The following is a 27,894-nucleotide window of genomic DNA, read 5'->3' as shown; positions in this document are numbered from 1 at the left end:
AGTCACCACAATAACATTTTCAGCAACTGTGACGTACTGGCCAGAGGGGAGAAGAGCTACCAAGTGCCAGCTTTTCAGTCTTTAGTGTTCTTTGAATCCATATAATTTTTCAGTGGCCATAGCTGAAATATTTTATTGGCATGTTTTCGGAAAGTGGTGAAATACTTTCAGCAAATGATCAGAGCCTTACAAGCATTCATTCTATGTTGCATTTACTGCTTTTGTCTTGTTTAACTCTGTATTCCTATGTAGTTTTCTTTCACAAGCCTGGCTTATGATTATTTTTCATTTGGAAGGTAAAAATTAATAGTAATGCCTTGAATTTCATGTATTTGATTTAAATGAATTTAAAAAATCAAGTGAACTTGCACTGAAATAAGAAAGTAGTAAGAAAAAAGGAATTTTGAATTAGTTTAGAACCTATGATGATATCGGGTTTGCACAAGAGGAAAAATGGTAACAGTTACAACTAACACATTCCTTGTATTAAAATGAACTTGCTTTCCCTTCTCCCTTATGCATTCAGGTGTATTTTGCAACAGATTTCACAATAAGCGAGCATAGTAATAATTTGAACTTAATGTAAGATTTTCCACGTTTTTATCTCTGCCAAAATGTCAGTGCTTGCCTTCAGGCTGGCTTAATGTTTTGCTGGGTCATCAAGGCAACTGGGGTCTATCAGGAAAAAGAGGTAGATGAGGCCATGCCAGATTTAATCAGTCAAAGTCTTAAAAACAGGACCTGGGGCTGCAAAGAGTTCTTTGTTATAAAGCAACAGGTCATATTGTGTCAGTAAAAGTATCTGTCAGCTGCTTAAGACAAAGGAATAGATGCTTTCTTGATTATGGGGGAGGCAGGAGGGAGAAGGGAAAGGATGGTGAAGAGCAGAAGTTGCAATGTTTACACAAAGCCTGGCTGAGCTTGGTTTAGCCTGGGAATCACATCCAAAGCCTAGCTATTGTAAAACACAATAAATCCTAGTTTGAGAGTGGCAGATAATAACTTGCTTTTACTAATCTAACAATATTGTCATGTGTCAGCTTCCAAGCTAAGTTAACTCTTCTGCATTCAGCTCTTTTTATAGGGACAAAAACAGTTGTTGTGTCCTCGTGTATTTTGAGAGAACACTGTAAGAACTGCTAGCTCCACAGTGACACTGGGTGACAAAGTCAGTACTTTTACTGAAGAAAAAGCTTTCAAGCTTTAGTTGAACAGCTTTAGACATGAATGCTTCGTGCACACGTCAACAGCTTTTAATTGTAAGAGGATGACTAGAAGAATATAGTGGTGTAGTATAGGTGAGATAGATCAGTAACTGAGGTAGGGAAATGGCAGTGAGGACGATCATGCTGAGATCTGAATCGTATTAACTATAAACATTGTCTCTGAATAGAAATAAATATGACTTTCAGGTCTAGAGCAACCTTACTAGGAATCAGGGCAGCTAGTTCAATAGAGACTTCACTGAGTGAAAAAAAGGAGGAAAAATAACTGTTTAGGAAAATCAATCTAGCATCAAGAAATTTTATCTTCAGCTGATAGTTTGGACTGTTGAAATAAGTTGACTTAGGTATGATACAAGATTTTCAGTCTTAGATGGGTTATAGAGCTCATGACAAGTTTGTGATTAATACTGCGCTCCAGAATGTATTTCTCTTATCCATCCAAAGGAGGGGCTCCTCTAAATCACATTTCCAAAATATTTACAGTGCTGTTGACAGTAAAATTAATTTCTTACCATAAAACCAGGAAACTCCAATAGCCTCCATTAAAACAGCAAACAATATTGAAGTCCCAGCTGCAAATGTGTCCAGAAGCGTGAGCACATAAATTCCACCCTAGCATGCGGGAGTTAAAAGATGCAATAAACCAAAGTTACAAGTGGAGTAATTTCAGTACTTCAGTAACAAGTTAACAGAAATCTGCTCTACTTAAAATCTCTTAACCCAAGCATTTTAGTACTGGTACTGCAGACATGGGTGCATGTGTACATACAGCATAGTGAAATCAGACTTGAAACCTTTTTAATGAACTGCCCTTTCACCCGTGTTCTTGCTGAAAGAGAAGCCTCGTACAACATGATTAAAAACTGTGCTCAACACTGTGTTTTTTGTGGCATTTGAGTGGAGTTTGAGGGAATGCTCAGCAGTTTGTAGGACTATCTGAGCCCCTAATGAAATTACGGGCAGGAATGGAGTGCTGCAAGAGTTTCCACAAGGTATTATTGCTCACTTTGTTCCCAAGGGCTGTAGTCCAATGAATCTGTGTTAGATTGATATCTCTTTTCCACAACACCTGTGAAGGGAGCAGTTGCACGCTAAGCCTGTGGGAGCAGCTTTGAGCCGTGTGATTTCCCTGCAATTTCATTGGCAAGCTCCCCCCCAAGTGGGGAGAGCAGCCCAGCTCATCTTCCTGTACTGCAGAATGTTTTGGCTCTTCAGTGGCTTGTGGCTGAGAACTGCAATGGCAGTTACTAAACTCATTCCGTTGATTTTATTTTTAATTTTGAAGTTGCAATTTGACAACTTTTTTTCTTGATCTACAAACTGGTACAAATTTGTTCAAATTACAGCTCATTGAGTGAAAGAGGAGTGGAAAAGCATGGTATGTTTACTTGTTTCAACAGGATTCAGAATTCAACTGAACATACTTTGTCAAATATAAGCTACTAAAAATTTTCATTTCACAGTATATTTCTGTTAAAGTCTTTTTTTCACAATCAAATTTAAGTTGCCTACACCTGTTCAGAATTGAGGGTTAAACAGTACTTAGGCCTTGTCTAGTTTTTTTAATTCTGTGGCGATGTTGGGAAACTGAATGAACTTTGATTGCTGTGTTAGAAAATGCTTATTCAATGGCATTTCAGTTTGACCTCTTGTTTTTGTTCTACACTTGCTCTAAATGAATGCCTTTGCTATCAAAGCTTAGCAAAGTGAATAACAGTTTTGTTAGAAACATGTTTTGAGGATACAGCCTCAAATTTCCAGAGGATGAAATCAAACAATGTGATGTTATCACAAGGGTTTTTCTCAGTAGCTTGTACACATTAGAAATAGTCTTCAGTTATGCACACCATTGCATTTGGACAAGCCTGGGCAGCTTAGTGCATTCCATTTGGTGGAGAGATCTTAATTCCAAGCAGGTGTCATAATGTGACAGCTAGAGCCAGATTGTCATCTTGAGCTGCTTTAGCCTGCTTGAAGACAGTGGGGTTGCACCTGTTGGCACCTGTCTGTGTTTCCAGCCACTAAGTTTGTACTGAAAAGAAGTTTCTTCTCAGTTGCAATTTAGGATGAAGAAGAATGCAATCAAGTCTTTAGTTAACAATAAGAGGTAGCATGATAGTAAAAGGACTGATATAATAAGGTTGGAAATGTTGGGGTATTTTTTAGCATAAATAGATCTTGGTTTGTTATACACGAATGCCATCTCAATAGTTCTAACAATTGATCTGGAGACTGTTTCCATGAAGGGAGAGAAGTTCAGCACATCTGTTTTCACTGTGGCTACCTCACATCTCACTTGTTTTTTGGTAGTCTTGACATCTTGCTTACAGAATGTTTTTCTTTTTTTGGCAAAAATCATAAGGTGTTCTCACTGAAGGTCATCCAACCTAGTACATTGTCAAAAGCCTGGTGAAGCAAAGCATTCAAGAGAAAAAAATCCTCAGAGTAATGGTGGTGAAAACTACAGCTGAACATTCAGTAGTCTGTATGATTTGTATGGTGTTAAGCATAGGTTAAGCATAAGAGTTTAGATTGAAAAACATTAAGAAACTCACAAGGCTAAGGACATCACTGCTCCAAATTGGTCTCATGTGAAGTAAATGCTTCTGATTTGCTTAAAAAAAAACCAAACCAACCAAAAGAACCCAAAAATCCAATAACCAAATATCTGATGGACCGGTTACTTGAAATCTTTAATTCCTCGGATTGGAACTAATTGCTCAATGTAATTCCATTTAAAGCCCCACATAACACTAGGAGCACAAAAGTTTCCTTGGAGTAGAGGCTTGTAGGTCTAGTTGATAGCTAATAATCTTATCTAAAAAGAGCAGAGAATTATCATGTAGGTAAGGCTAATAATAATACTGTGGCCGTGAGGTTGTTTAAGAATTAAAATTTGTCTATAACTAGATTACAGTCACCTGAGCCTCTCTATTTCCATCTGGTGAGGTTAACCCTATTTTTGAGGTATCTTGTGATGGAAACTGTTGTTGTACTTACATTGGTGATGCAAAAAAGGGCAAGAAGGAAAGTGCCAAATGAAACTCCAAAGGTGAAGAGCTTTCTGTGCTGCTTCAGAATATGGAAATCATCTGCCAGGCCAGTGATGACAGCCTCCATTCCACCCATCTAGGAAGGGAAGGCAGAAGCTCTGGTTAAATAGTACCGAAAAGTTTTATGCACAAAGACTGTAAATAGCTTGTGTAATGAACTCCCAACCACTGCATGATTTCTGACATTTCATACGCACATCACTGGCCTTCTGAGGTAGAATCTATTGTCATAGGTAGAGAACTGAGTGAGGGAATTGAGCATTCAATGCCATGCTTGCTGGCTTGATTTCCCATACCCTCTGCTGACAATTTGCTCTCTCCATCAGGATAAGAAGATAGCAAGGTGCTACTTTGGGAAAAATAGTATCCATTTAATAATGCTCAGGAAGAAGTTTTATCTTAAGAAGTTAAATTACTTAAGAGATTTTTTTGTGTACAGAGAAAGATGCAGTTCACACCCAGGAAAAAGGCACTGAACACAGACTGAGTTTAGCCATTGATTAATCAAATCCAATTAGACAGAAATGTTTAGGAAGGCTCACTATATAAGAAGTTTGATCTTATTTTTCTGTTGATAATATGAAATTATTTTGTTTCCTAGAAGTCAATTCTGAGCTTGATTTGGAAAATATCTTTCCAAGTTTTCATTGCAATTGCTGTGTTATATAGGTAGCTGTGAATTTTCTTTCCACTAAGAAAAGAATTCTGCCCCTTCTCCACAGAGAAGCTATGGGGAAATTAATTCCTCTTTCCTGTCATGATGCATTTATTTAATACTTCATCATTTTTTGAGGAGGCTGGATGCTGTGTGTTTTCTGATGTCAAAAGATCATGGCAAACCCTGGAGTGCTTTGTGCAATATAGGAGTCAAGAAGTATTGACACAATCCGCCGCTTTCCTTAAGATTCCTTTGGTAATAATGTGGTGAAATCAGCATCTCTGGTTCCAATAGTAGCAGAGCTGTCTCTCTAGTATATGGATGATTTCAGTCAGCCAAGTTGCTGAGGGCAGTGAAGCTTTTTTCCAAAAATAATTAATGTTCACAAAAAGTGTTGCAAAACCTGGTGTGGGTTTGTGCTTCCTAATCTCTGGGGGCATCAGTGAGTGTTGTGCAGTTAAGAGGAGGTATTATTTGATGTGCTTAGAAATTGTTACTGTGTTGATGCTATAATGACAGTGGAAAAGTTGAAGTGGAAAAAGATGGTTTGTATTATTTTGGCTAAGGACCAATTCTTAATGTGTCACTGTTTATTCCATTTGTTAATCTCCCATGTCAAGCTAGATACATACTCCAAAAAGTGTTTGCAAACATTTGTTCCATTTCTTCTCCTTTCATTGTTTCTTGCTAAAACCTGCATGATCAGATTTCTCTTTGCTTAAACATTTTGACAGTGCCGTTTTTGTACAGATGGCTGTATATTTCTGTGCCAGTGCAGGTTTATATGCCTATAAAACTGTTTGTATATAATTATTCAACTACAGCTTTGGGATTCTTTGATTTTTATCTTCAAAATTTTTAATTTTCCCCTCAAGGTACTTGATCAGGGAGAGAGTTGAAAAGACCACGATAAAAGATACTGGACAATCTGAGTTTTCTTCAGTAATGGTGATTAAAAATACTCCTGAACAAAGCATTAACAAGTGCATCCTTGCTCCTTGTTTCCTCCTCCAGTTATATATTAAAAGAGCAAAATCTGACCATGGTTTAACAGCACGTAGTGTTTTATTTAACTTCATAAGAAAGAGCTTTATGTGACTGCAGGAAAAGTGTGTTCTACAATCTAAAGCCTTGTCTTTGTCACTCAAATGTTTCCAGATATTGTCTTAAATTTACCACTGTTGCACAATTAACTATTTTAGATCTAAACGTGGATCTTTTTCTTCTCCCAGTTCTGCACTGTCATTCGTGTCTTTCCATTGACCTGAATCTTTTCTTTCCATCCTTCACACTTAATTCTACACAAAAAATGACTAAGCTGCACAACCAGATATAATCTGGGCTGAAACTTCTGAGTCAGGATGTAGATTTCAGGCCTTTGGGGTAATTTCTGCAAGGCTGAAGTTTCTGTGATTGTGAGTATCACGGTACAGTGTAAGGCATATTGTAGAAAGGTCAAATGTACTCCTTCAGTGTTGAGCAACAGCTGGGAAGTTGAACTCAATACTGAATTTATCTGCATATTTTGTCATTCCTAGTTACTGATTCTTATTTTCTCACTGTAAAAACAGGTGTTTCAGTATTTCTCAGTCTTCATTTTATATTAGTTAGAATTTATATAGTAAGATAATGAAATCAAACTGCCATGGAAATATTCTGATACAATTATTCTGATTAAATTTACAGGAAATTCTGTATTACTGCTTTTAGGAAAAAATAAATAAAACAGGCCAGCATCAGACATTGTTTTTAGCAGATGAGTGCAATTGAGCGCATGTGAAAATCTCTTCTAGAAACTCCTCAGTGCCACACTGCAGCTTGTATCTTATAAGTAGAGTCCAAAATCTCATTGCAGGTTCGTAGTAGTAGTTGTTCATAGCAGCGATGTTGGGTCATACCTTGGAATAGTAATAAATATTGATGAACAGCCCTTCTCAAAGGTCATAAAAAAGAAGCGATGAGCTTTCTGGCTTGTAAGTTACTTTTATCTCTTCCTAAACCTTTTCAATATTGTGAGCCTTTAATTAAATATACTGCAAGGAGTAATGCCATTGGTATGTTGGCTGTGACTGAAAGCAGATTCAGGGAGGGTACCCAGTGTTTATTTGAAAAGCAACAAAACGGGTCTTTCAGGTAGATACTTTTGCTGTTACAACTGTAAAGGAGAATGGTCAAGGCTAGAAGGAAAAAATACTCACAGAACTATCAATGCCAAGAGTAAGGAGCATGATGAAGAATACCACAGCCCAAAATGTAGATCCCGAGAGAGTTGAAATTGCCTCTGGATAGAGGATGAAAACTAAACCTGCTCCTGAAATAGAAAGGAAAAAGAGAAGTAATACAAAAATATGTCTCTTAACTTCATAATAGTGTGCATTTTAATGAGATAAGGTATGACTAAGTTGACTCCTACATCAGTCCACATCAAATTCTGAGTAACTGTTAAAACAAAAACTTGCATTATGCAAGAAATATATCCAAAGTACATTAGTATTTTACTCATCACAGTTTTGTAGATAAAATCCATTACATTCTTTTTGCATTTTTAATAATCTTTTATGGCATTCACAGTCTTATTGGATATTTTTCGGTTATGTATTAGAAGAAGATCCTTGTGGGTGCAGACTATGCTGTTTGACAAGAGAATTCTTGGATGCGATAAGTGAGATGTAGGAAATGAGACCATGGATGACCTGTTACAAGTGAAAAGACTACAGCAAACCTCACCGGAACCACTCGAAACATTTACCTATAGCATTAAAGAGCAACGTTCCTCCATGATTCTATACAGTGGTAAATCTGTTTGCTGAACTTGTGATGGGCAAGGTGCTAGGAAACCTCAATGCAGCAGAGCTGAGATGAATCAACACAGTTTACTTCACATTTCATCAATGCATCTACACACAGTTTTAGTTCCAAGTAATGTCACACAGGTCACTTCCATGAGATTTAACACTTGTTTGAAACAAGTATCAGCATATTTGCAAGGAAATGGTGGATGAAAAGGAGGATTAAAAGTAGTGTAAAATTCACTTCTTACCTTCAGTGGCTACATCCTCAATTTTAACTTTGTGCTCATGAGCCATATAGCCCAGTATGGAGAAAATTGCAAATCCTGAGATGAAGCTTGTGACACAGTTAATGGTACTAGTCAGCAAAGCATCCCTAATGATGGAAAGAAAAATAGCCCAGTAGAAATGAAAACAATATTAAGGTGGGGATTGTTACAAAGCAGTTTCACAAGACTCTTTCCAATTATGCAATTGTTATGAACATCAAGAGCTCATATCAGCATACTACGCTACGAAATGACCTACTTCTGTTTCCTAATTTGTTTTAACGCTGACTTCTGCTCAAAAAGAAAATCAGTAAAGCTATATTATGATACCAAGGATAAATTCATCATCCTGGTAGCCATACTATAGGAAAAAAGTACCCTGAGAGAGCCTCATTAGGGAATACTTGAAATAGTCAGAAGCAATTCATGTGAGCGGATATGCAGGAACATTTTCAGATAACTCCAGTGCAGTTTTAGCAAGCTGTGCTACCACTCAGATTAATGATAGTTGTCTGTTGTAAGGAGGCCCCTTCATCTATGAAGCTGGCTAGGCGTTTAAAAAACAAGCCCACAACTCACTTTTTAAATCAATTTGTACAATATTTAACCTTTAAACCAAATTGGCTCTTGAAGCAAAGCCATCATATTTTCAATCTGCCACAGTATTTATGACAGACATGTGTTTTCCTTTGTATTAACAGCCCCTATCACCAAACATAGCTTGAGGAAAGTCTGGCCATGGTCTCTAATGTAGGTGCCTCCCTAACCTGCAGGATGGCTGATAAGTAGCTGCCTGCTGCACGTGACCTTTAGAATAGAGGGAATATCTCTGTGAACATTAGTGATGCCAAACTGTGCTTCAATAAGCAGAAAGTAAATATTTCCTTTCATCAGTAATGCTACCTGGAAACATAGGTGGCAAATGCCAAATTTTGTTCTCTGGATATTGGTATGCTTTGACAACACTAGACAATTTGACAGTGAAAGCCGGTCTTATCAAGTAACACTGGACAAATTTAGCAAGCTAAGAACTAAATAATATGATTTCACATATAGTCTCTGGTATTTTCATAGTTTCAAGTGTACTTCTTCCATTTCAGAGTAAAACTCCTGAGAATATAGAAGAAACAACCTTTTATAGAGGAAGCTACTTGTGAAGTTAATGCAAAATCAACTGCAGGAGACAATAAGTGGTATTTGGATGATTGTTGTGGCTAGCCTTCCAGGTGAAGGGTTCTCAAACCTGCTAGTATCACCTACTGTAAACAATAAGGGGATCTAAAGTCACTCCTGGTTAAGTATAAAGTTCTTTGAAGTCAGTGAAAATATTCCATGCTTTTAGTTTCAATCCATTTATATTTAAAGTTCAAATTTGTATGTTCTCTTGTATCCTTGGTCTTGTGGTTGGCAAACCTGCCCACAGCACAGGGAGGGGGGGAAGCAGATGATCTTTAAGGTGCTTTTCAACCCAGACCATTCTATGATTCTGTGATCCTTTCACTGGAACATTTTTGCTATCCGTCAGTTCTCAATGTATTTATAATAAGTGTTCTTTCTGCATTTATATTACACGGGAATTTTTTTTTTTAAGATGCTTGTTTTCATTCCAAGATGGAATGTTAACAAAACTTCTAAACGTTGGGAGTTCTCAGGAGGTGCAGAACAGCTTTGGTTGGATTTCCATGGCGGTGATTCAGCAAAACACTTAAAAGCTGACTTGATTTAAAGTACATTCCTAAATTGGAGCTCGACATAAAATATCGAAACACTCACACAACACTAAAACAGTTCTAGAAACTGGAGTTCTTCTGCTTTTAGTGCCTGGACCAATAAGCTTTAATCCCCTGTTCGCTGTTGCTCTTAATGGTACGTTTGAAAGGCAAACACAAGCACAGTTTACACAGCTGTCCAAAGCCTTAACTCTAATCCCACTCTGTTTTGCGGTGCTGCAGATATCTTGGCAGGTCCCTGTGGCTAAAATTTCAAGACTGTTTCAAGTTTTGAGTTGGTTGCTACGTCTACACAAGTCTGACCATCATTAATGACTGAAGTTTAGCATTTATTCCTGCTGCACTTAACGAATAAAAGAGTATTATTCTGAAGCAGTAAAGAAAGAATAGCTTGTCTTACCTGTAACAGTTGTTGTCAAACTTATTGTAACTGGCAAATGCAATTAAAACACCAAACCCAGCTCCTAAGGAGTAAAATATCTGAGTAGCTGCATCAATCCATACCTGCATAACGACACCAACATTGTCAGAGCGTCAGTTCAGTCTAAAAGATACATCAGGCAAATGAGAAGATGGTAAAAAGCTACCAGTATTGAACATAAATGATCAGTTCTCATGCTCACAGAAATGTTAAGCACTGCTCAGCACCATGAACTCAGCCCCAGCATGTAGCACGGGCACGGTCTGAAATCCCTGAGCAGGAAATGGTAAAGGCTAACACAGTGGACAAGCCTGCAGAGCATGCATGCTACTGCCTCTGTGGGGAGTCCTCTTCGCTCTGTACTTCTGGAGCTTTTGATGAGTACTGAACTGATCGCTTGAATTCTTCTCCTTGCTGGTAGGGGTGCATTTCCACTACTTCTTGTTCCAAGTTAGTTTGGAATGTACAGCCAAACACCTAAAATAGTTACTGGGTCAAGAGTTACAGGTCATTTTCTTTCCCATAAGAGAGCTTTATTCATGGCATGTAATTATGCCTTAGATGATGCTTGCTTTCTTCAGATGCTGGAGCATGACTGAAAGGCTGTGAACAGAACCAACCAAGTTTTTTTTTTTTCTGCTTTCTTTCCCATTTGTTTGGAGAAGGAGTTCCTCCTGTGATAGTCATTAAACGTCAGGTTAGACACAGATCAGGCATTTTAAGAATTATCCGCTAGAGAAAACGTTTTAAAATGCTCTAACATTTTCTGAAGTGATCCTCCGGCATGCTATCCACACATGATGTGCAGACAGCTGTCAGGAACAATGCCACAGTGCTGGTCTCCTGGATCAGAAACCTGGAAATAGTCTCCACTGATTAATAAGGGTTTCATTTATACAGTTGTTGAACAGAGATATTTATTTAAATAAGCACCTTCTAGCTAAATTCCTCAAGGGCAACAGTCAGTGGAGTGAATAATTCACAGCATTTCTAAAAAGGTGATCTTCATCTTTGGCTAAATCTGCCAAGTGCTTGAGACTACAAAAAGCATCAGATTTTATTTTCATCCCTCTCTACGAGATCACACCCAATTCATCTATTTAGCAGGGAGACTCTAATAAATCTAGGATGCTTATGAACTCCGTCCAGTCCATCTGGATGTTAATGTCAACCCTTCATATCTGACCCAAGCCAAGAGCTTTATCCAATCCTAACATGATGCATGGGAGCATTTATGCTAGTGATCTATGTTTTCCCACTGTAGATGCTGTCAACTACTGCTTGCTGATGACTGAAAACTGCTCATTGAGCTCTGGGTTTGAAGATAGATATTGAGAGTTGGTGATTACTTTGAAGAGCAATCCATGATGTTTACTGTGAACCGGGGGAAAGGTGGATATGGTTGCATTTCGTATAGGGATTAAGATTATGGATTTTTTACTAAATAGGAATGTAATCCTGTAAAGTGAATTCCTTGCTCATTCCTCTTATACCCAGCTATACCTTAATGTTCTGCCTCCACACAAATGCAGCGATCAAATAGGATTGTACTCTTCAAAGAGAATTTTTGTGGGTGAGAGTGTAGGTAAAAATTGTAAAAATTCCTGTATTTTTTTCTTTTTTTATTCTTTTTTTTTTTTTTTTTAATTCTTTTTTTTTTTTTCAGAAAGCACTTTCCATAAATTGTATGCCTGAATTTTTTTAAATACTGTTTTTCCTAAGTTATATTTAAATGTGTGCGCTACCATCACAAAGCATTTGTTGCTAGTGGCTCTTCTGTGTCTTGCCAATGAAGTCGTACTCACCATAATTCCCCTCTCTTACTATTCAAGTATTGTTAAGTCTCTGTGTAAGTGCTGTTGCAAGTAAGAGATCAGCAGGTGTCTATCAAAGGAGTTTTACATATGTTTAGCTGTCCAGTAAAAGTCTTTGCTCATAATTTCTATTTCCTAATCACCTACTAGGAAGATCAACTTAAATGACAAAAGAACAGAAACTAGAAACTCTCTTAGGACTAAAACTAAATGCAAAGCATCTTTGTTATAACAAAATGAGACAGAAGATGATCACTGGGACTGGTTCTTCTGCAGTTTATGTCTATAGTCTGTGCAGAATGTCTTCTGATTGATTAATATTAAAATATATTACAGTAAGATACTGTTCATATATGCTCTGGAAATGAAAATTTTGTAGCTGACTGTAATCAGTCTTCCCAGCTTTCTTTGTGGTTGTTTATACTATTTTATACTTAAATACACATTATTTTCTTGTGTATATGGATTTAAAGAATTACTGTAGATAAGAAACAATTTGTGCACCTCCAGATGCTATACACTCTTCAGAAGACTTGTTAAGGTGTATGAAAGAGTGAGTACTTGCTTCTCAATGTCTGATTTCACTCCATACTTAATCCTGATTCATTTAGCAGAACAGAAATGTAACTGCCCTACATGAACGTTTATTGTATCCTTTTGTGCACTGGGGATGATTAAGGGACTTTCATAGCTCTCAGAATTTCAGCAAGGAATGTTACTGGGCATTGGTCTAACAAAGAGATCCTCAGGAGAGTATTTTTTTCTCTTTATAAGAGATCATTTGTGGGTTCAATATCACTGAGAACTGAGGTGTCTTAGGGCTTTCTCACTACTGTTCAGTACATGGCCTTGGAAAATGAGAGGACCTTGACATGGATCCTTTGCAAGATGCTTTAGTGCTTTGTGCAGGAGCATTGGCAGAGACTGCTGCAGGTCATCACTGCGACCTTTTTTGTTGTTGTTGTTCAGTTCATAATTTGGTAAAAAGAAATTGTAAATGAAAATCAGGGAAACACTGACATAGAACTGAAGCAAGTGCCTGCTCTTTGGGGCTGAGCACAAAGATCAAACATGCAAATCCAGTACTGCAGCAGGTGGCTCTGTGGGCCAGCAGGGGTGGCTGACATGATAAGCAGTTTGGGAAACTTCTCTTATAACGCATCTCCAGTCTCTTATTCTAGAGCAATATTTTTTTTTATTTTTAAGTTATTTGAAAACGTCATAGCAACAAATACGTTTGGGGTCAGCCAAGCAGCAGCTGCAAAAATGTTAAGACGAGAAACAGCAGTGCACAGAAGTATCCTTCCAAACACAGAAGACAGCTGTGAGTGTGGAGGCCTAGATTCGGAGCTGATGCAAGCTGACGCAGCTCCGTGGACATCCAGAATGTGTGATGTTTTTCTCAGCAGTACTTAAAATATAAAAAATCAAGATAGAATGTATAGGAAACATACAGTTAAACTATGTGCAGACTACACAGATATCTCTTAAGAGCTTTTCAATTTTCAAGACAGTTCTCTTCCTACCAGTAGAACCACATTCTTGCTTTTCAGTTTTGTATCTGTTTGAATGGTCTATCCACAGAGATATTGAGTTGTTTCTCAGACAGCATTATTTTTAGAATAGGACTTTGGGAAGATTTACCTGATCATCATTCTGTTAGTCTGAAATGCTGACAATTTCATCAGTTAATGACTATACTTCGGTCTTGTCTTACAACGGGTGAAATAATTTGTACTTTCAAGGTACTCCACAAATTGAGTTGGTTTGGGTGGATTTCATGAGAATGACACAGTATTAAGTGATACAGTGAAATGTACATTACTTTCTATAGAAAGATGGGAACACCATGCTATTGAACGTGTCCTTCATAAGAATAACAATGATTAGGTGAGTTAAAGCCCTGACTTAGTATATTTATTATAGTGCTTATAGGCCTGGATTTTTGTTTGCCAGGTTAATGTTTTGCCAAGTGACTCAAAAAGCAAAATTTTCTTCTTGCAGTAATTCTCAGCCTTTAGAGAGCTGAATTTTTTATAATTCAATTTTCATGTGCAATGCATTTTTGTGTTATTTACAGGGTGCACAAAGAGTGGACTTCTCAAGGGACGAGTGCAGATGGAACCACCTTTGTGCAGGTTCTTAGTGATCAGCGCAGTTTGAATTCAGGCTAAGGTACTCCTGTCATGGAGGATGCTGGGAATTCAGACTACTGGAAATACTGGGGATGCTTATTCAAAAGCAGAAATGAGGCTGTGTTATTTCCAGAGTTTAGATCTAATAATTTCAATTTAGTAACGGCGGTAACAGGTTTAATAATACAGAATGAGAGCAGAAGAGTACACTTACTGTGGCTTCTTTCAATCTTCTGAAATCTATATGCAGATATGCATTTATTCCATTGTATGCTCCAGGCAGGGTTATTCCATGTATTAACAAGACAAATAATACAACGTAAGGCAAAGTGGCTGTTATCCATACAACCTGCAGACAACAGAGATCCTAAAGGTTAATAAGTTGTTACAGAAGATTTAAGAATGTGTGAAAAATACAGCTGGTGCTTTCTTGGCTTTGTCCATTCAGTTCTATGGAGAAGCTCTTTATAGTATGCTCTGGAGGAAACACGTAAAGAATAATGAAGGGTCTGCTGTCACTGCCTGATGTTGTTGGGTGATACTTTCATGAAAATGCAACCCCAGAATTTCTGGTAAGGTGTTTTCTGAAGGGATATCAGAGAAACTTCAAATTCCTTTTATTAGGCATTTATTTTTCTTCTCATGCCATTTTATGTAACAACAAAGCATGAAAACATCAGCACATTTGGCTAAAAATGGGATGCACATCAGACAATTTAAAGCATCTGTGTCTTTCAAGGTATTTTCTCGGTTGAGACCACCAATGCAGATCTGAAAATATGCTAGTAAAATTTCCAGTCAAAACATCATGCAAGCAGAATCTGTAGATAAAATAAAGGCTGAATCTGGATTGTGTACTTCCACTGCACACATATGAACGCCTCTAGCATTGTTTAGTCCCCAAGGATCCCTCAGATGCAGTGATTTAGTCTTTTGTTCCTAGAATAAGGACACTTCTTAAAGAAGACAAAGAACGTAGTTGAGATAGAAGGACAATATTATCTCTACCTTTCCTGAAGTCTTCACTCCTTTCCACAGACTAAAGAAAAGAATGATTACCACCACCAAGAGGCAGAGGGAAAGTTGCCAGCGAGGCAAGCCAAGGTCATGGATTCCACGGCTTTCATGCAGGTGCAGAACTCCTCGCCTGCATACCAGATACACAGAAACAAAGCCAAGTCACTGAGGGAAAAGGGCTTATATCTATCCCATCCTGTGGGCAGTGGAAATGGATGCTGCACTGTGCTAGGAGCTGCCCTTCAGATACTGCTAGCAGTTAATGGTTTTTCTTGTGAAGCCATATGTTGTGCTGCTTCCCACATTTTGGAAGTGTCACTCATTATCTTCTAGTTTCCTTAAGCACTGAGCAGATGCCCAGAGAGGCTGAAGAATCTCTGTCCTTGGAAATTTTAAAAGTTGGCCAGTAAAGAGCCTGAATAGGCTGATTTACTTTTGAAGTTGTATTAGATATCCCTCAGTCATGTCTTTCAACTTAAATTGTTCTGTGACTCTAGATAAGCAAGCAGCTAGCTTACTTGCACCATGGGTAATGAGTTTCTGATGGAATGAGTTTCTGTGAGGCTGCAAATGGGGAACTGGTTGGATAGGAAAAGCAGCAACTGGTGAATTCAAAATGGACGTAGAACTCTTTGTTGTTCATTGAGATAGTGGGAAAATAGCAGAAGAAATTCTGTTGCTTAGCAGAGTAGAGTAATTCTTTTGAGATCAACAAAAAGTTGTGTAGGAAAGAATATCTCTCCAAGGACTGGTGATGTCCACCATTAGAATTGCCAAAACACATTGTGTGCACAAGACAGAGGGATGTGGGCGAATGTTGCCATGAATCTCCCTTCCTCCCATCTGTTCTGTGCTGTTGAGGGGTCGTGTTGCTTGATCAGATCTACATAGAAATATTTCACTTAAGGCTGTATTTGCGAGGAGCAATGGCATTGTGTTTGGAGCCCTGTACCAGGGAGCAACTGCAAAGCTAACTCCTGGTTCTGGAACAGTTCTATGGGATGTTGGCTTGGGGATGCAATTTCTCAGTCTTTTAGTTTTCATTCAGAACAAGTAATTGTGATCTCTCTATCTTTCTCCTCATCTTTCTCTATTGCCTTTATTTGCTATGTACTGCTTGAGTAAAACAGTTGACCCCGATCGACACTGTGATAACAGACTTAGCACTGTGATAACACAACTGAACTTGATGAATCCCCTATCAGTGGAGGACCTTGACATATACAAGATAACTGCATTTTGGAGAAACTGAAGTACTGAGTGTTTTGCCCTGTGTGACTTCAGACATGTGGACAGTAAAGCCTGAGGAGTCAATTCCTGCCCCACTAACTGTGCATACATTCTCTTACTAGCTAGCTGGTACTTCAGAGTTACCTTCAGCACTTGTCTTATCAGGCCAGAGAAGAGTCAGATAGAACTCTGAGACAGAGCCAATCTGTGTCAACTTAAATGGGGGAAAACCGAATAAGTCTATCTATACTAATTTAACTGTAGAAACGTGCTGGGAAAATAAAGGCCCGCTGATACAACCCATTTAGTAATCTACAAGTGTAGCATATAATTCCATTTTCATATCAAGGGTATCTAGATGTAATTGGCCAAGAACTTAACAGTTCAGCTTCTGTAGCTCTGTTCTGTAGGAAATACTGTATTCTTGGACTGTTGCTATTATACATCCTCAATTGAATAAAAGATTCTTTTTAGAAGCATCGTCCTAAAATAAGCAGCTGCTCAATTCCTGTGGCACTATAAGGATAATTACATGTCAGGCATTAAAAGGGTAATGACAGCGTGCCTGTGACATATATTCAAAGAACCTTCCTATTTAGAATGTACGAGATGAGTTTAACTCTTATTATACAAACTGTATAGCTAAGTGCTCAGCTCAGCGTTTCAAGTGTGAAAACAGCAAAATGGTGAGAGGTAAAATTTCTGATATCTCATTAGAAAAAAAAACATTAAATGTAAACTGGTAGGTGGATCTAATCCAGCTTTTCCTTAGAGGGCAAATGGAAGCTATTCACATTTCTGCTAGTAGAGTGTGTTTTCATGGGGATCCAGAGGTGTGAATGGATTCTGGACAGAGATGCTTGATTCTGTTCTAAACTTACCAGTTCGAGCAGTGTTAAAAATATAGTTGGGAAGAGCATGACAGATTCAGATAAGCAAATTTGTACAGAGACTGGGAGAAATTGCGCAGTTTGTGCTGTCACAGTTATGCTATTATCATTATTATAGTTGGATGCTACAAAGAAAGTCCTTTGGATTACAATGTGCAGATGAACCTTTAGAAAAACAGAACCTGACCTTGCACTCTTTGTGTCCATTTAACCTTTTATTCTTCCTGCCTAAACATTTTTCTGTATTTTAAAAGACTGCTTCTGTTTGCTTTCCAAGGAGCAGCCTGCAATGTCTTGCTGTTAAGAGCACTTGACAGAACTGCCACTTCAAGTGTGAGATTCCCAGGATTTTCAGGAGCGTCTCCAAACCAGGAGTTCTGCTCCCTTAATCAGGATAAGGGATCATAAAATAGGAAGAGAAAAAATATTCTGCAGCCAATTGAAACAGCTGTGTAACTGAGCAGCTAAGCAAGGAAATCTTCATAGACCATTGCTGTTTCTGAGATGGAATCCTGGTGGATTTTGCTTCCTCTTCCTTTACTTTTTTTTTTTCCTTTCTGACCTCATAAGTCCTAGAAACTTTCTGAAAAATGCCTTTTCTGAAGGTTGCTGGGAAGCAATTCATGAATGTTTACCAATTAGAGGCTACGTTTGGGTTCCAGCTGCAGCAAAAAGCAAGAGATCTAGTAGCTAGACTGTGATTTGGATTCAGATGTGGTGACATCTGAATAGATGGAGAGGAAAAGCAGCAGTCAAACTATTAGACTAGACTTTCTTGGCTTGAAGTACAGCTTTGGAATGTACTTTGAAAAATGGTCATTTTTTGAACAAGGGCAAATCTGAAAAGAGTTTAGCATTCATTGTGTTCATCAAAGTTACCATACACACACATCAGCAATGCTGTTGCAAATCCAGTTAGCAGCTCAATTATGCCACAATTAAACCTGTTTCCCGTTAAGTAGTACTCTATTTCAGGAGCAGTTGAGGCTGCTTTCACTCTGTTTCTCCTAAAGCACGTGGAGTGATAGATTCCTGACTGGCTCCTTTAGATTATACTCAGTCACTTCCCTTGCAATGGCCACAAAGAAGAAAATGGGAAGTAAATGGTACTTCAAGATTCTCCATTCATAAAGCTTAGAGCTTGAAATATCCAAGTTCAACCTGTTGATATTACAGCAGAATAATGCAAGATCCATTCCTATACTGAAGTTGTCTTACTGCAGGATCGTCCCATTTCCCAGTGCTGTAAAGATGTGTACATGTCACAGGCAAAGTAGCATAAAAGGATCTCTTAAGTCCCTGCATCAGGGAGCCAGGAGAGATGTAGCACTTGCTATCAGTTTTCTGTCATTTGCTTTAGGTTGTGCTCAAAATTACTGAGAATGGTTCTTGTTTCCTAAGTATAGAGATTTTGTCCATATATAATAAAATAAATTCAAAAGTGTTGGCTCTGAGTCAGACACAAAGCAGTAGTTAGAGGCAATAAGATATAAATAATTAATATTTTGCCTGGAGATCTTTATTATTGAAAAAAAAGGTGAAAATAGGTGAGAAAAATATGCAAAAAGGATGAGAAAATATTATGAGGATGGATGGAGAATAGACACTAAGAGATGAGCTGATGGAAAGCAGAACAGGGACACATTGTGCTGAGCTAAATAAAAGAGGAGCTAATAAGAAATTAATTTTATCAGCCATTTGTGCAAAGGAGCCTGATTTATGCCAAGACTACTTTCCATGTAAGGGACTGTAAATTACATTTGCAATGACTTTGAGACTGTAAATATAGGTCCCAAGAGTCTGTCTGCCTAATTGCAAGAGGAGCAGGAATATAAAATCATTTCAGTTTGAAGCTGCATTCAGAGTTTCTCTGTCCAGGAGATTTATGCTGGTCCTTCCTTTCCCAGTGCTCCCTGCTGGGAAGATTCCACAAGTCAGTCCATAACTCTGGCACCAGTTCTTGCCCTCCTTCCTCCCCACAATTAGCTAAAGGGAAGAAGTTCACCTCTACTGGAATCAGCAAATGACAAGCTATTTGCAGGATCACTGTTTCTCGCTATGTCTTTGTGTAGCACTTGGTTGCTCTTTAATGTGGTGTCAAAGAGCCAACAGGAAGCCCATCTGTTGGGTGCTCACATATAAAACCTAGGTAACATAGGTTACTGGGGAGGCAGGGGGCAGCTGCTCAGACTCAGTAACTGGAGGAGTTACAACTCCAGTAACAGCTTGTGACACAAACCTGCGTCCTAGCGTTCCCATTACTAAAGCCCTTTCCTTTGTCTCCACACTGAGAACTTACTCCTTAGGGAAATGGTCAAAGATGTGTATAGGGAAGGAATGACATAAAAGAAAAAGAAATGCTAAGGGTCTTGGACTGAAAATTCTTCAATTTTTTTCACTTCAAAACATTAATCCATACCCAGAAAAGAGATGGGAAGAGCTCTAGGTGTTGAATTCTCCTAGATTTTGTCAGATTGGTTCTTGCTAACATTTTTCTAAGGAAACATTTTTGTAACTCATCCCTGGGGAGATTTCAGAGGCTGTTTTAGAAATTCAGTACATTTTTATCCAAAAAGGTGAAATTAAAGATCTTGGAATAAGCCTTGCTTTTCCAATCCCAAATCAATCATAATTTTATTTCTCCAATACTAATATAACCACACAACTCTATGGGCTCAGACAATCTTTTTTTTAAAAATGTAATGTAAAAATAATTTACTTAATTTAGATGTGATCCATAGAAGGGTCATTCATCTAAACAATTTCTAGATGGTTCGTATCAGATTTTAGATGGAAAAATGTAATCAATTTATCTAATTATTTAACTAACAGATTCACAGTCCAACAAACTGAAATTCTTCCAACAGAAAGCTTTTATTAGGAACAAATCTGTTTGATTTTAGTGTTTGTAAACATCACTTCTGAGTGCAGAGTTGCCTCTGAGAAATGACTGCTAATCCTCAGTTTTGGAGGAGATGGCAAGTGAATGCAAAACAAATGTGCTATAGCTTTCAAAAATACAATTTAGGGAGTTGGCCAAGTACTTCTTCAAGTTAGTATTCACTTGTGGGGGATCAAGCCCAAGTGGTTCTCATAGAATGAGTATTGAGGAAATTGATAAAGAAAAATAGATAGATATAGAACTGATCTTCTGAGCGCTGTTCCCTATCTGGGCAGTTTGACTAGCTTTTATGATTTAAAATTTAATGCAAATTGTAGTCTGAAGATGTTAAAGTACTGACAGTGTATACAGACAGCAATCTATAGAAATTAAATTACATACTCAGTTTAGAAGGCAATTTTAGGCATGATAATTGTACTCATTTAGAAGGCTCTCTCAGATGCATTTCTTGTTTGTGCAACCATGGTTCAGTTGTCCTCACTGCTGGTTTCCTTCAGGGTATAAAATACAGTTGTTTCTTTCCCTGTGGAAGGCTCCCTGATTAAGTAGCTTTGGATGAGGTATTTTGCACAGTTTGCCATGCTTCTGGTGCAGTTGCAGCACTGCTTTTACTGCCATGCTGTTTCAAGAGCACACAATGTGAACGTGCACAACTGTGTGGGGCAGGGGACTGGAGCTGGTTACCTGTGGGTTGGGCACGGATCCCTGTGCTGTACCTGTGGGGCAAAAAGCCATGTGTGGCACCTCTGCTGGCTTTGCCTTGAGCACAAGAAGGACGTGCTGCAGAGGGGCTCTGCCTTGACTTGCCAGGACTTCAAATGCGAGGTAACCCAGGAGAGATGCTGTAGCAGTGCTCCCGGCCTGTGTAATGATTGCTCAGAGCCTGGTACTGCTACCAAACTACAAAGAATTCTGTGTAGAGCTAAGCAGTTAAATTCTTCCTGCAAGTTAGCACAAAGCAGGCTGTTATGCCTGCAGTGTAATGTGCTGCTCTTGATGTGCGCTCATGAAAACCCTCTGGAAAAGTTAGCTTGGCAAAGTTGTTATTTCTCCAGTCTTCTGAACTTGTTGTAAGACGGCTTGTTGTGGGTTAGGAATCATTTCCATAAAGCTGTCCAAAACCTAAGAACATGCGAACACATGTGGACTGATTTTCAGTGCGCTCACATTTAATTTCCTTTCTCTTTGTAAAAGTAAATGGCCAACAAATGTGGAGGTGTGAGCATACGTGAAAAGCAAATTTCAAAGCTGCACATGTAAATATTTTTGGAATAGCTGTTTTTCCTGTGCATAAATGCTTTCAACTAAAAATTTCTGTATACTGAGCCAAAAAGAAAAAGATTATTAATTTACTTAGTTGAGTCCAAAAACATTCTGCAGTCAAAAAGTCAGGAATATATGATGCTCAGGGATGCACATTTGTAAATCTCAAACTATGAACTTGCAAACAAGACATTCAAACGTTTCCTAAGTATCTCCTCTTATTAAGTCCTCTTGTCTGATTCAGTTTTTATTTGCAAACACAATTCCCTGTGCTTCCAGTTGAGCTGGTGTTTTCTCCCTTTTGGGCAGGTTCACAGTTGTTTACATGGGGAAGGTTGGTGTTACTGTTTGCTATGTCACAGAACCATGCGGAGCTTCAGTCAGTCTGTGGTGGTATTTCCTGTGAAGGCTTGTACCCCACAGCACAAGCCTCTTATATAAAAGTGGCCTTTACTTTATACAGTGAGGATTTTTGCAGGGTATTGTTGGTTCATATCCTCCTCATAAATTACTGTGTACAGATATGATAGATGTGGACTGCTGCAACTCAATGTTCTCCTCATTCCTTGTTCACAGATAGCCTTTTTGCAATTAATCTCTGCTGGCAGACTTGTGAGTTCTGATGTCCTTTACTGAATCTGGTGGGAAAATGTTCCTATTAAAATGTGTTTTATTTCTTATACAGAAAGAATGGGTTACAGCTCTGGGAAAAGCAGTATCAGAAGGAAATAGCTGTAGCTCAATGGATTTGCTGATAATTTTACTACTTGTTTAAAAAACTGTCAAGATCCGTTCCTGGAGGAACAAATTTTTTTGTTACAGGCACAGAGCCTTAAGAGAAGAGCAGTGCTTTTGTTCCTTCAAGCTGGTATTTTTTGATTGTCAGCATAAATGAAAGCAAGATGGAAACCAACTCTTTCCAGGCACAAAGATGGAGAGAACAAAAATAAAGTATTCCCAAATTCAGATTAAATATTTAAATAGGAGTGCTATGGAATAGATAGAGGAGCTTTTTTCTTTTTTGAGAGATGGACTTCTGTTCTTCCAAATAAATGTTTTTAATGAATCATTTTGACATATGTTGAATGGATAGAATGTCCTCTGCACTGTGTTTAATTCCAAGCCACAAAAGAGGGAAGTAATCAGTACATCTCCAAAGAAATGTGGAACTGACTTTTTATTCCTGGACTTATGACTAAATATGAGCAGAAGGACGCTGTCAGATTTTGGAGTATTTGCTCAGTTAATTTTGCAGTGTGCATGTGCCTTATAATTCATTTTAACCATCACTAATGAGGTATTGTAGAGGTCCCATTCCCTCCTGTGTTCCTGGTTTAAGCAAGCGACCCATTGACGTCAATGACAACTTGGCCTGAATTGAGCCTGAATAACTGAAACCAGACAGCGAAATGAAATGCTCTCTAGAAAGCATAAGGGTAGGACCACTGCAGCCCACATTATTGCCCAACTCCTGAGGCTTGAAAACAAAATCTAGATAAGTTTGCCAGAGTGCCTCTGTCATGCCTTGACATGGGAATTACAATTTGAAGTGATTTCTTCCAAGTCTGTGGCTTAGTGATTTCTTCCTGCTCTCCCTCCCTGCCAAGCACTGGACAGCTGAAAGATTTGGCCTAGATCCTTAGTAAGTTTTCCCTTCTCTGTCTCGGTACAAGCAGTGAGGATTAGCGTATTTCTGTGGAGCTTAGTGGTGCCTTTCTGGAAGTACCACAGTAATGTCACATCACAGCACTGCCACCTCTTCCTACAGTTTTTTCTGTGCAGTGGAGATAGAGATGGGAGAGTCAGCTCTGGCAGCTGGGTGCTTTTAGGAAGTTTCTGCCAGCTTTGCACTGTCAAGGACTTATGTCCTGAAGAGGGAACAAGTGTCTGCTTCTCTCAGCCACATCAGCTGTATGCTTGTGGCTTGTTTTGGAAATCCCTCTTTTCAGTCCTTCTCCCACCCAAAAGAGATGTTTGGTGTTTCAGGTCTCCCTGTTTACATAAGTTTACATATATTCTTGATGTAACCTAAACCTAGAAGGAGAATTAAGTGTCTTATGGCTATCTAGCAAGGAAAACCAGGTGTAATTCCTATGTAAACAATTGGGTCCAGTTCAGAAGCAGTTCAAGCAGTAGTGCAAGATGGTGTAAGGGCACTTCATATTTTTAAGGGAATATTTGAACTTTACTTAAAGGGATTTTCAGAGGGAATACAACCAGTCAGACCTTTACTTGAACTCTTTGTTCATAATATACTACATCCAACAACAGTACATTATTTTGTAAATGTGCTATATTGATGCAAATTTAACATCACATCATTACTCCTATTTCCTAACTCCATTGCATTTAACATGAAACTTTGCAGTCAGAAGATCTAGCTCTGGCTGCTGCAAAATGACCATGGGAGCAAAGGCAGTTATTGGATATAAGATAAAACACTGTTTTCTGAACTGGGCTGTCTTTTCTAGGTTGGATCTGAACCCACTGAAGCTGCGCAAGCATGGGTCCACACCTGAGCTTTACAGCTGGACTTGATGAGCTAATCCAAATACTGGATAATAACATAATGCCCCTTGTGATTCCCCGTTTTTACAGATGGGAAAGCAGCTGTCACTGATTGCGTTACATGATTTTTTTCATTTTTGCAATATAATCTAGCTACTAAAGAATACAGGGCCTAAGGAATTAAGAACTGTCTCAAAATTCAGAAGCCAAATCACAATGAAACATCAAATTCCCTTTTTATTCTTACATTTAAAAAACTGTAATTCAACTCTATTTCATGGCAAGGAAAGAACCCTAATATGTCAAGTTTCAGTATGCATGCAGAGCTGCAAACAGCTCTTTTCTGGATTGGTAGAGCTTAAAGCATGGTGCAGATTCCACCAGCACCCAGTACAAAGACAAAATCACCCCCAAGCAGGATGTGATAACTGAAATTGCAGAGATGCGCTTTAAGTCGTGAGAAAAGCGAGACTGTGAGGATTGCATTTTGCTTTAAAAAAGCTTAAACTCAAGACAACTGTAAAGAAAACCTTTCTTTAAATGCTGGTCACATGAAGTTCTGTGATAATACAGTTCTTTATTTGAAGATGCTGATATAATTTCTCATAGTTCATTTTAAAGTCATGTTCTTGGCATTCATATAGCTTTTTGCTAAAGATGATCAATTTATATCCAAGTTCTGAACGCACTGCATACTGTCTTTGTAAGGGCAGTAGATTTCCTGGCTGTCAATATTTGTCATTGTACTGAGTTGCTTTAAACTCAAATCCCCTTACTGTTTTCAAAGCATCCATACCCCTGCCCGCAGTGTTTCTCTACTGATTATTGTGCTGTCTTCAATAAGGAACAAGCAGCCACAAATGTTTCAGACTTGCAGACCTCCTGGTAGCCAAGTGCTGTAACACACACCAGGTTATTTTTGCTAACAGTGTTGTCCCTCTGTTTCAACAGCTCAGCGGATGCGTGCCCTGAGATTTGTTCATTTCCAACACAGAATCTGATTGATTATTGGGATTGATTCAACAGCTGATTCAATTCACATGATGCTCACCCTCTTATCTTTCTCCTAATCAAATAACATTTTCCTCTGGAGATCCACGATGTAATTATGTATATGCAGATGTATATCATTGTTTTATAGTTATCTGTACACCTTTTTGATTTCAAGTCTTTGATTTGAGTGTGTCTGCCTGTCTTGGCCCATGCTGCAGAATGCCCTTTCACTCAGGAATTAGAAAAGGTCCATCTTTTTACAGCTGTGGTGCTCCCCTTCCTGCTCAGTGCTTTGTCTCACTTCACTGAACTGCTGAGCTCTGCTCTGAGACATTTTGCAAGTGGAGAACCAATGATTACTTTGAAGCCTTAGAGCCAGTTTGGTTTGGATTGCAGTGGTCTTTTTCATAATGCTGCTCTGTTTCCTTGCTCTGGCAAAGTTGATGTGAACAGAAATGGAATAATAAGAAAGATTTGTAACTTCTGCTGAATTCCATGTTGCTCTGTGGCAAATACTGCATTTGTACTGGAGAAACTGAAGCCTGCAGAGGCAAGGGTCTTAATCACACAGGAATATAAATCAAGCGTTACCACTGCATGTTAACCTTAGTCTTCTGATGCTTGTTTTAGAGGCTGGATGCTAACCTATTTTATCTTCCAATGGAAACACTCTTAGACATACAATTTTGAATAAATAGTAAAGTTAAGTCAACACTTACTCATAAAATTCAGCAGCAGGAGTGAGCTTATACTTGGAGTATTTGGTGCCATTGCCAAGCACTGACGCGTTGAAGAGTTTGGGATCTGTACAGTTTGGGCTATTCCAGCTGTTGTCGCAGTTCGTCCAGGGGAGCTCAAATGTGAATGATGAAAATAGATAATACAGAGACCAAGCTATGATAACGTTGTAGTAGAAACCCACGTAAAGAGCTATGAGTATCACTGCGTAGCCTACACCTAAAGACAAAGGAAAAGGAGATTATACATTGCATTTTATCTGCAACAGTATATGCAAACACTGTAGTTTAGTTCTCAGCCATAATTGCAATTTTTTTTAGATTCTCAGGCAGATAATTTTTTTTTAATGTTTACGTGCACGCCATTGATCTTAAAACAAGTAATTACATTAATAAAGTTGGAAAGTGATTGGCCTTTAGGAAATCCAGTTGTCTTGCCAGAGAAAGAAATTAGGCAGCTCAGTGTCAAAATCTGCTTTTGTTCAACGCCACTGGGGTTCTTCTTCCAATGCAAAGGACTGTGAGTCCATGTTAGGAGTGAAATTCATTTCATCTTTGTGTCGGAATCCTTGGCAACTTTTCTTGGAAAAGTAAAGCTGAAGTTTCCCTATGCCTCCTGCTGAGCTTGTTTGGATCAGACAGCATTCCCCTTTTGTTTCGTTACCATTGTTCCTCTCCAGATTGCATCTATCAGTTTGTGACTCGGTCCAAAACATGCACATAACAGCCTACGCTGTTCCACTGAGTGGTGCAAGTGGTTATACGAGTAAATCTTACTGTATATCAGTCTTGGGGCTAAACTCTGCTAAACTGGAGATATCATTATATCCCCAGGATTATAGAATGGAAGTCACAGAAAATTTAAACCTAAGTCTGGGCAGGGCATTTGGTGAATTCCAGTGTTAAGCATCCTCTGATGCTTCAAACATTTCTTTGTATTTTTGCATACTGTTGAGGTGTGCTTGGAGTGTCTCTTAAGAGGGACAGCTTTCTCCTTTAAATAATATGTGGTTTTTAATAGTTTAGATGGAAGCTTTGTTACTTAACGGCAGAACAGAATAAAAGCTTATTGTCACAATTATTCAGGAAGCTTGTTTTATCTTGGCTAATATTGTTCTTCCATTAATCTATGAGCAGGACTGATCTGTGAATCCTATCCTAGGGTTCTCTGTATTTTGTGTTATGGGTAGAGACTTCATCTGCTTTATTGCTACCATCACAGCAGTGTCACAAGCACGTAAGTGTAAACTTTCATTTTTGATTTTCTCTAGTAAAATACTGCATTGGAGGCCTAACAGTTGGATATTTTTGAACTGTCACATTCCCTGATAAAGCAGTGAATTAGCCCACAACTTTCCTTGGTTTGACATTTGCATAAGAAACAGATGCAGACTGAAGAAGCTGGCAGCTCAAAGACTGAACCAAAGTTTTTCTTCCCTGGGAAGTTTTTAGTATATACAAGCCAGGTTGTTCATCCCTAGCACTGGGGACAGATAGTGAAAAGAAAGATAAAACTGTATCCTGAAATCCTTAGTGTTTAAATGAACACTCAAACTCCAGTGATATATTACAATAAACATAACAGAAAGAAAAATAAATCACTTAAGAGGGTAATTAATTGTTAATATAAATGGTAAAAGACTAAATGAGAATAATAAGTTGCACTGAAATTAGATGATCTCTGTTCAGGGGGACAATTGCAGACATTTCATATCAAGATTCAGAAATACTCTATCGAATATATCATCAAAGCCACTTCTTTGAAATTATGAGGATGTTCAGGAATGAATGTGCTCTCCTGTTCCTAGGTCTGACTTTTTAAATGCAGCGCTGCACCACCCACACTCTAAAATAGGTGCTGGAAAATGCAGAGATGAAAAGGTTGTGCTGCAAAGGTTACAGGGTATATTTTAAATCACATGCATTATGAGAGCATCACACAAGAAGCAGAGCCCTTAGCGATCGTGGCAATAATATTCATAGCTAAAATTAGTACTACAATGCTTTTATTTTAGGAAAGCCATTATAAATTTGGGTTGACTGCGTACTTTTCAGTTGAGTTAAACCATAAAAGAACTCAGAAGCATTATGAATTTAGCAGTAAAATGTGTGCATGCTTTATCATATTGATCAAAACTTTAACAATACTGAGTTTGCAGTAGTGCTGAGATGAAACAAAATCCAATATTTATTACAAGGATCACACAACTCAGGTTCATCTATATCCAGTAATAAGAACATTCAAAAATCACAATAGTG

General features: G+C 38.4%; 1 protein-coding gene across 1 annotated transcript in view; it reads right to left on the bottom strand.

Moving 5' to 3' along the window:
- The window catches only part of SLC6A2 (solute carrier family 6 member 2), a 62,135-nt gene that overhangs the window by 13,297 nt on the left and 20,944 nt on the right, over nt 1–27,894 (bottom strand). Inside the window, exons 3-10 of the mRNA XM_048958632.1 lie at nt 25,618–25,855; nt 15,104–15,242; nt 14,310–14,444; nt 10,126–10,229; nt 7,978–8,102; nt 7,136–7,248; nt 4,227–4,355; nt 1,739–1,838 (exon numbers count right to left, since the gene is read on the bottom strand). Of these exons, the coding sequence (XP_048814589.1) occupies nt 1,739–1,838; nt 4,227–4,355; nt 7,136–7,248; nt 7,978–8,102; nt 10,126–10,229; nt 14,310–14,444; nt 15,104–15,242; nt 25,618–25,855 (1,083 nt within the window). The remainder of the gene's footprint in view (nt 1–1,738; nt 1,839–4,226; nt 4,356–7,135; nt 7,249–7,977; nt 8,103–10,125; nt 10,230–14,309; nt 14,445–15,103; nt 15,243–25,617; nt 25,856–27,894) is intronic.

This window comes from Lagopus muta, chromosome 12, assembly GCF_023343835.1.
Source record: "Lagopus muta isolate bLagMut1 chromosome 12, bLagMut1 primary, whole genome shotgun sequence".
NCBI lineage: Eukaryota > Metazoa > Chordata > Aves > Galliformes > Phasianidae > Lagopus > Lagopus muta.
This window is presented reverse-complemented; position numbering and strand designations above follow the sequence as displayed.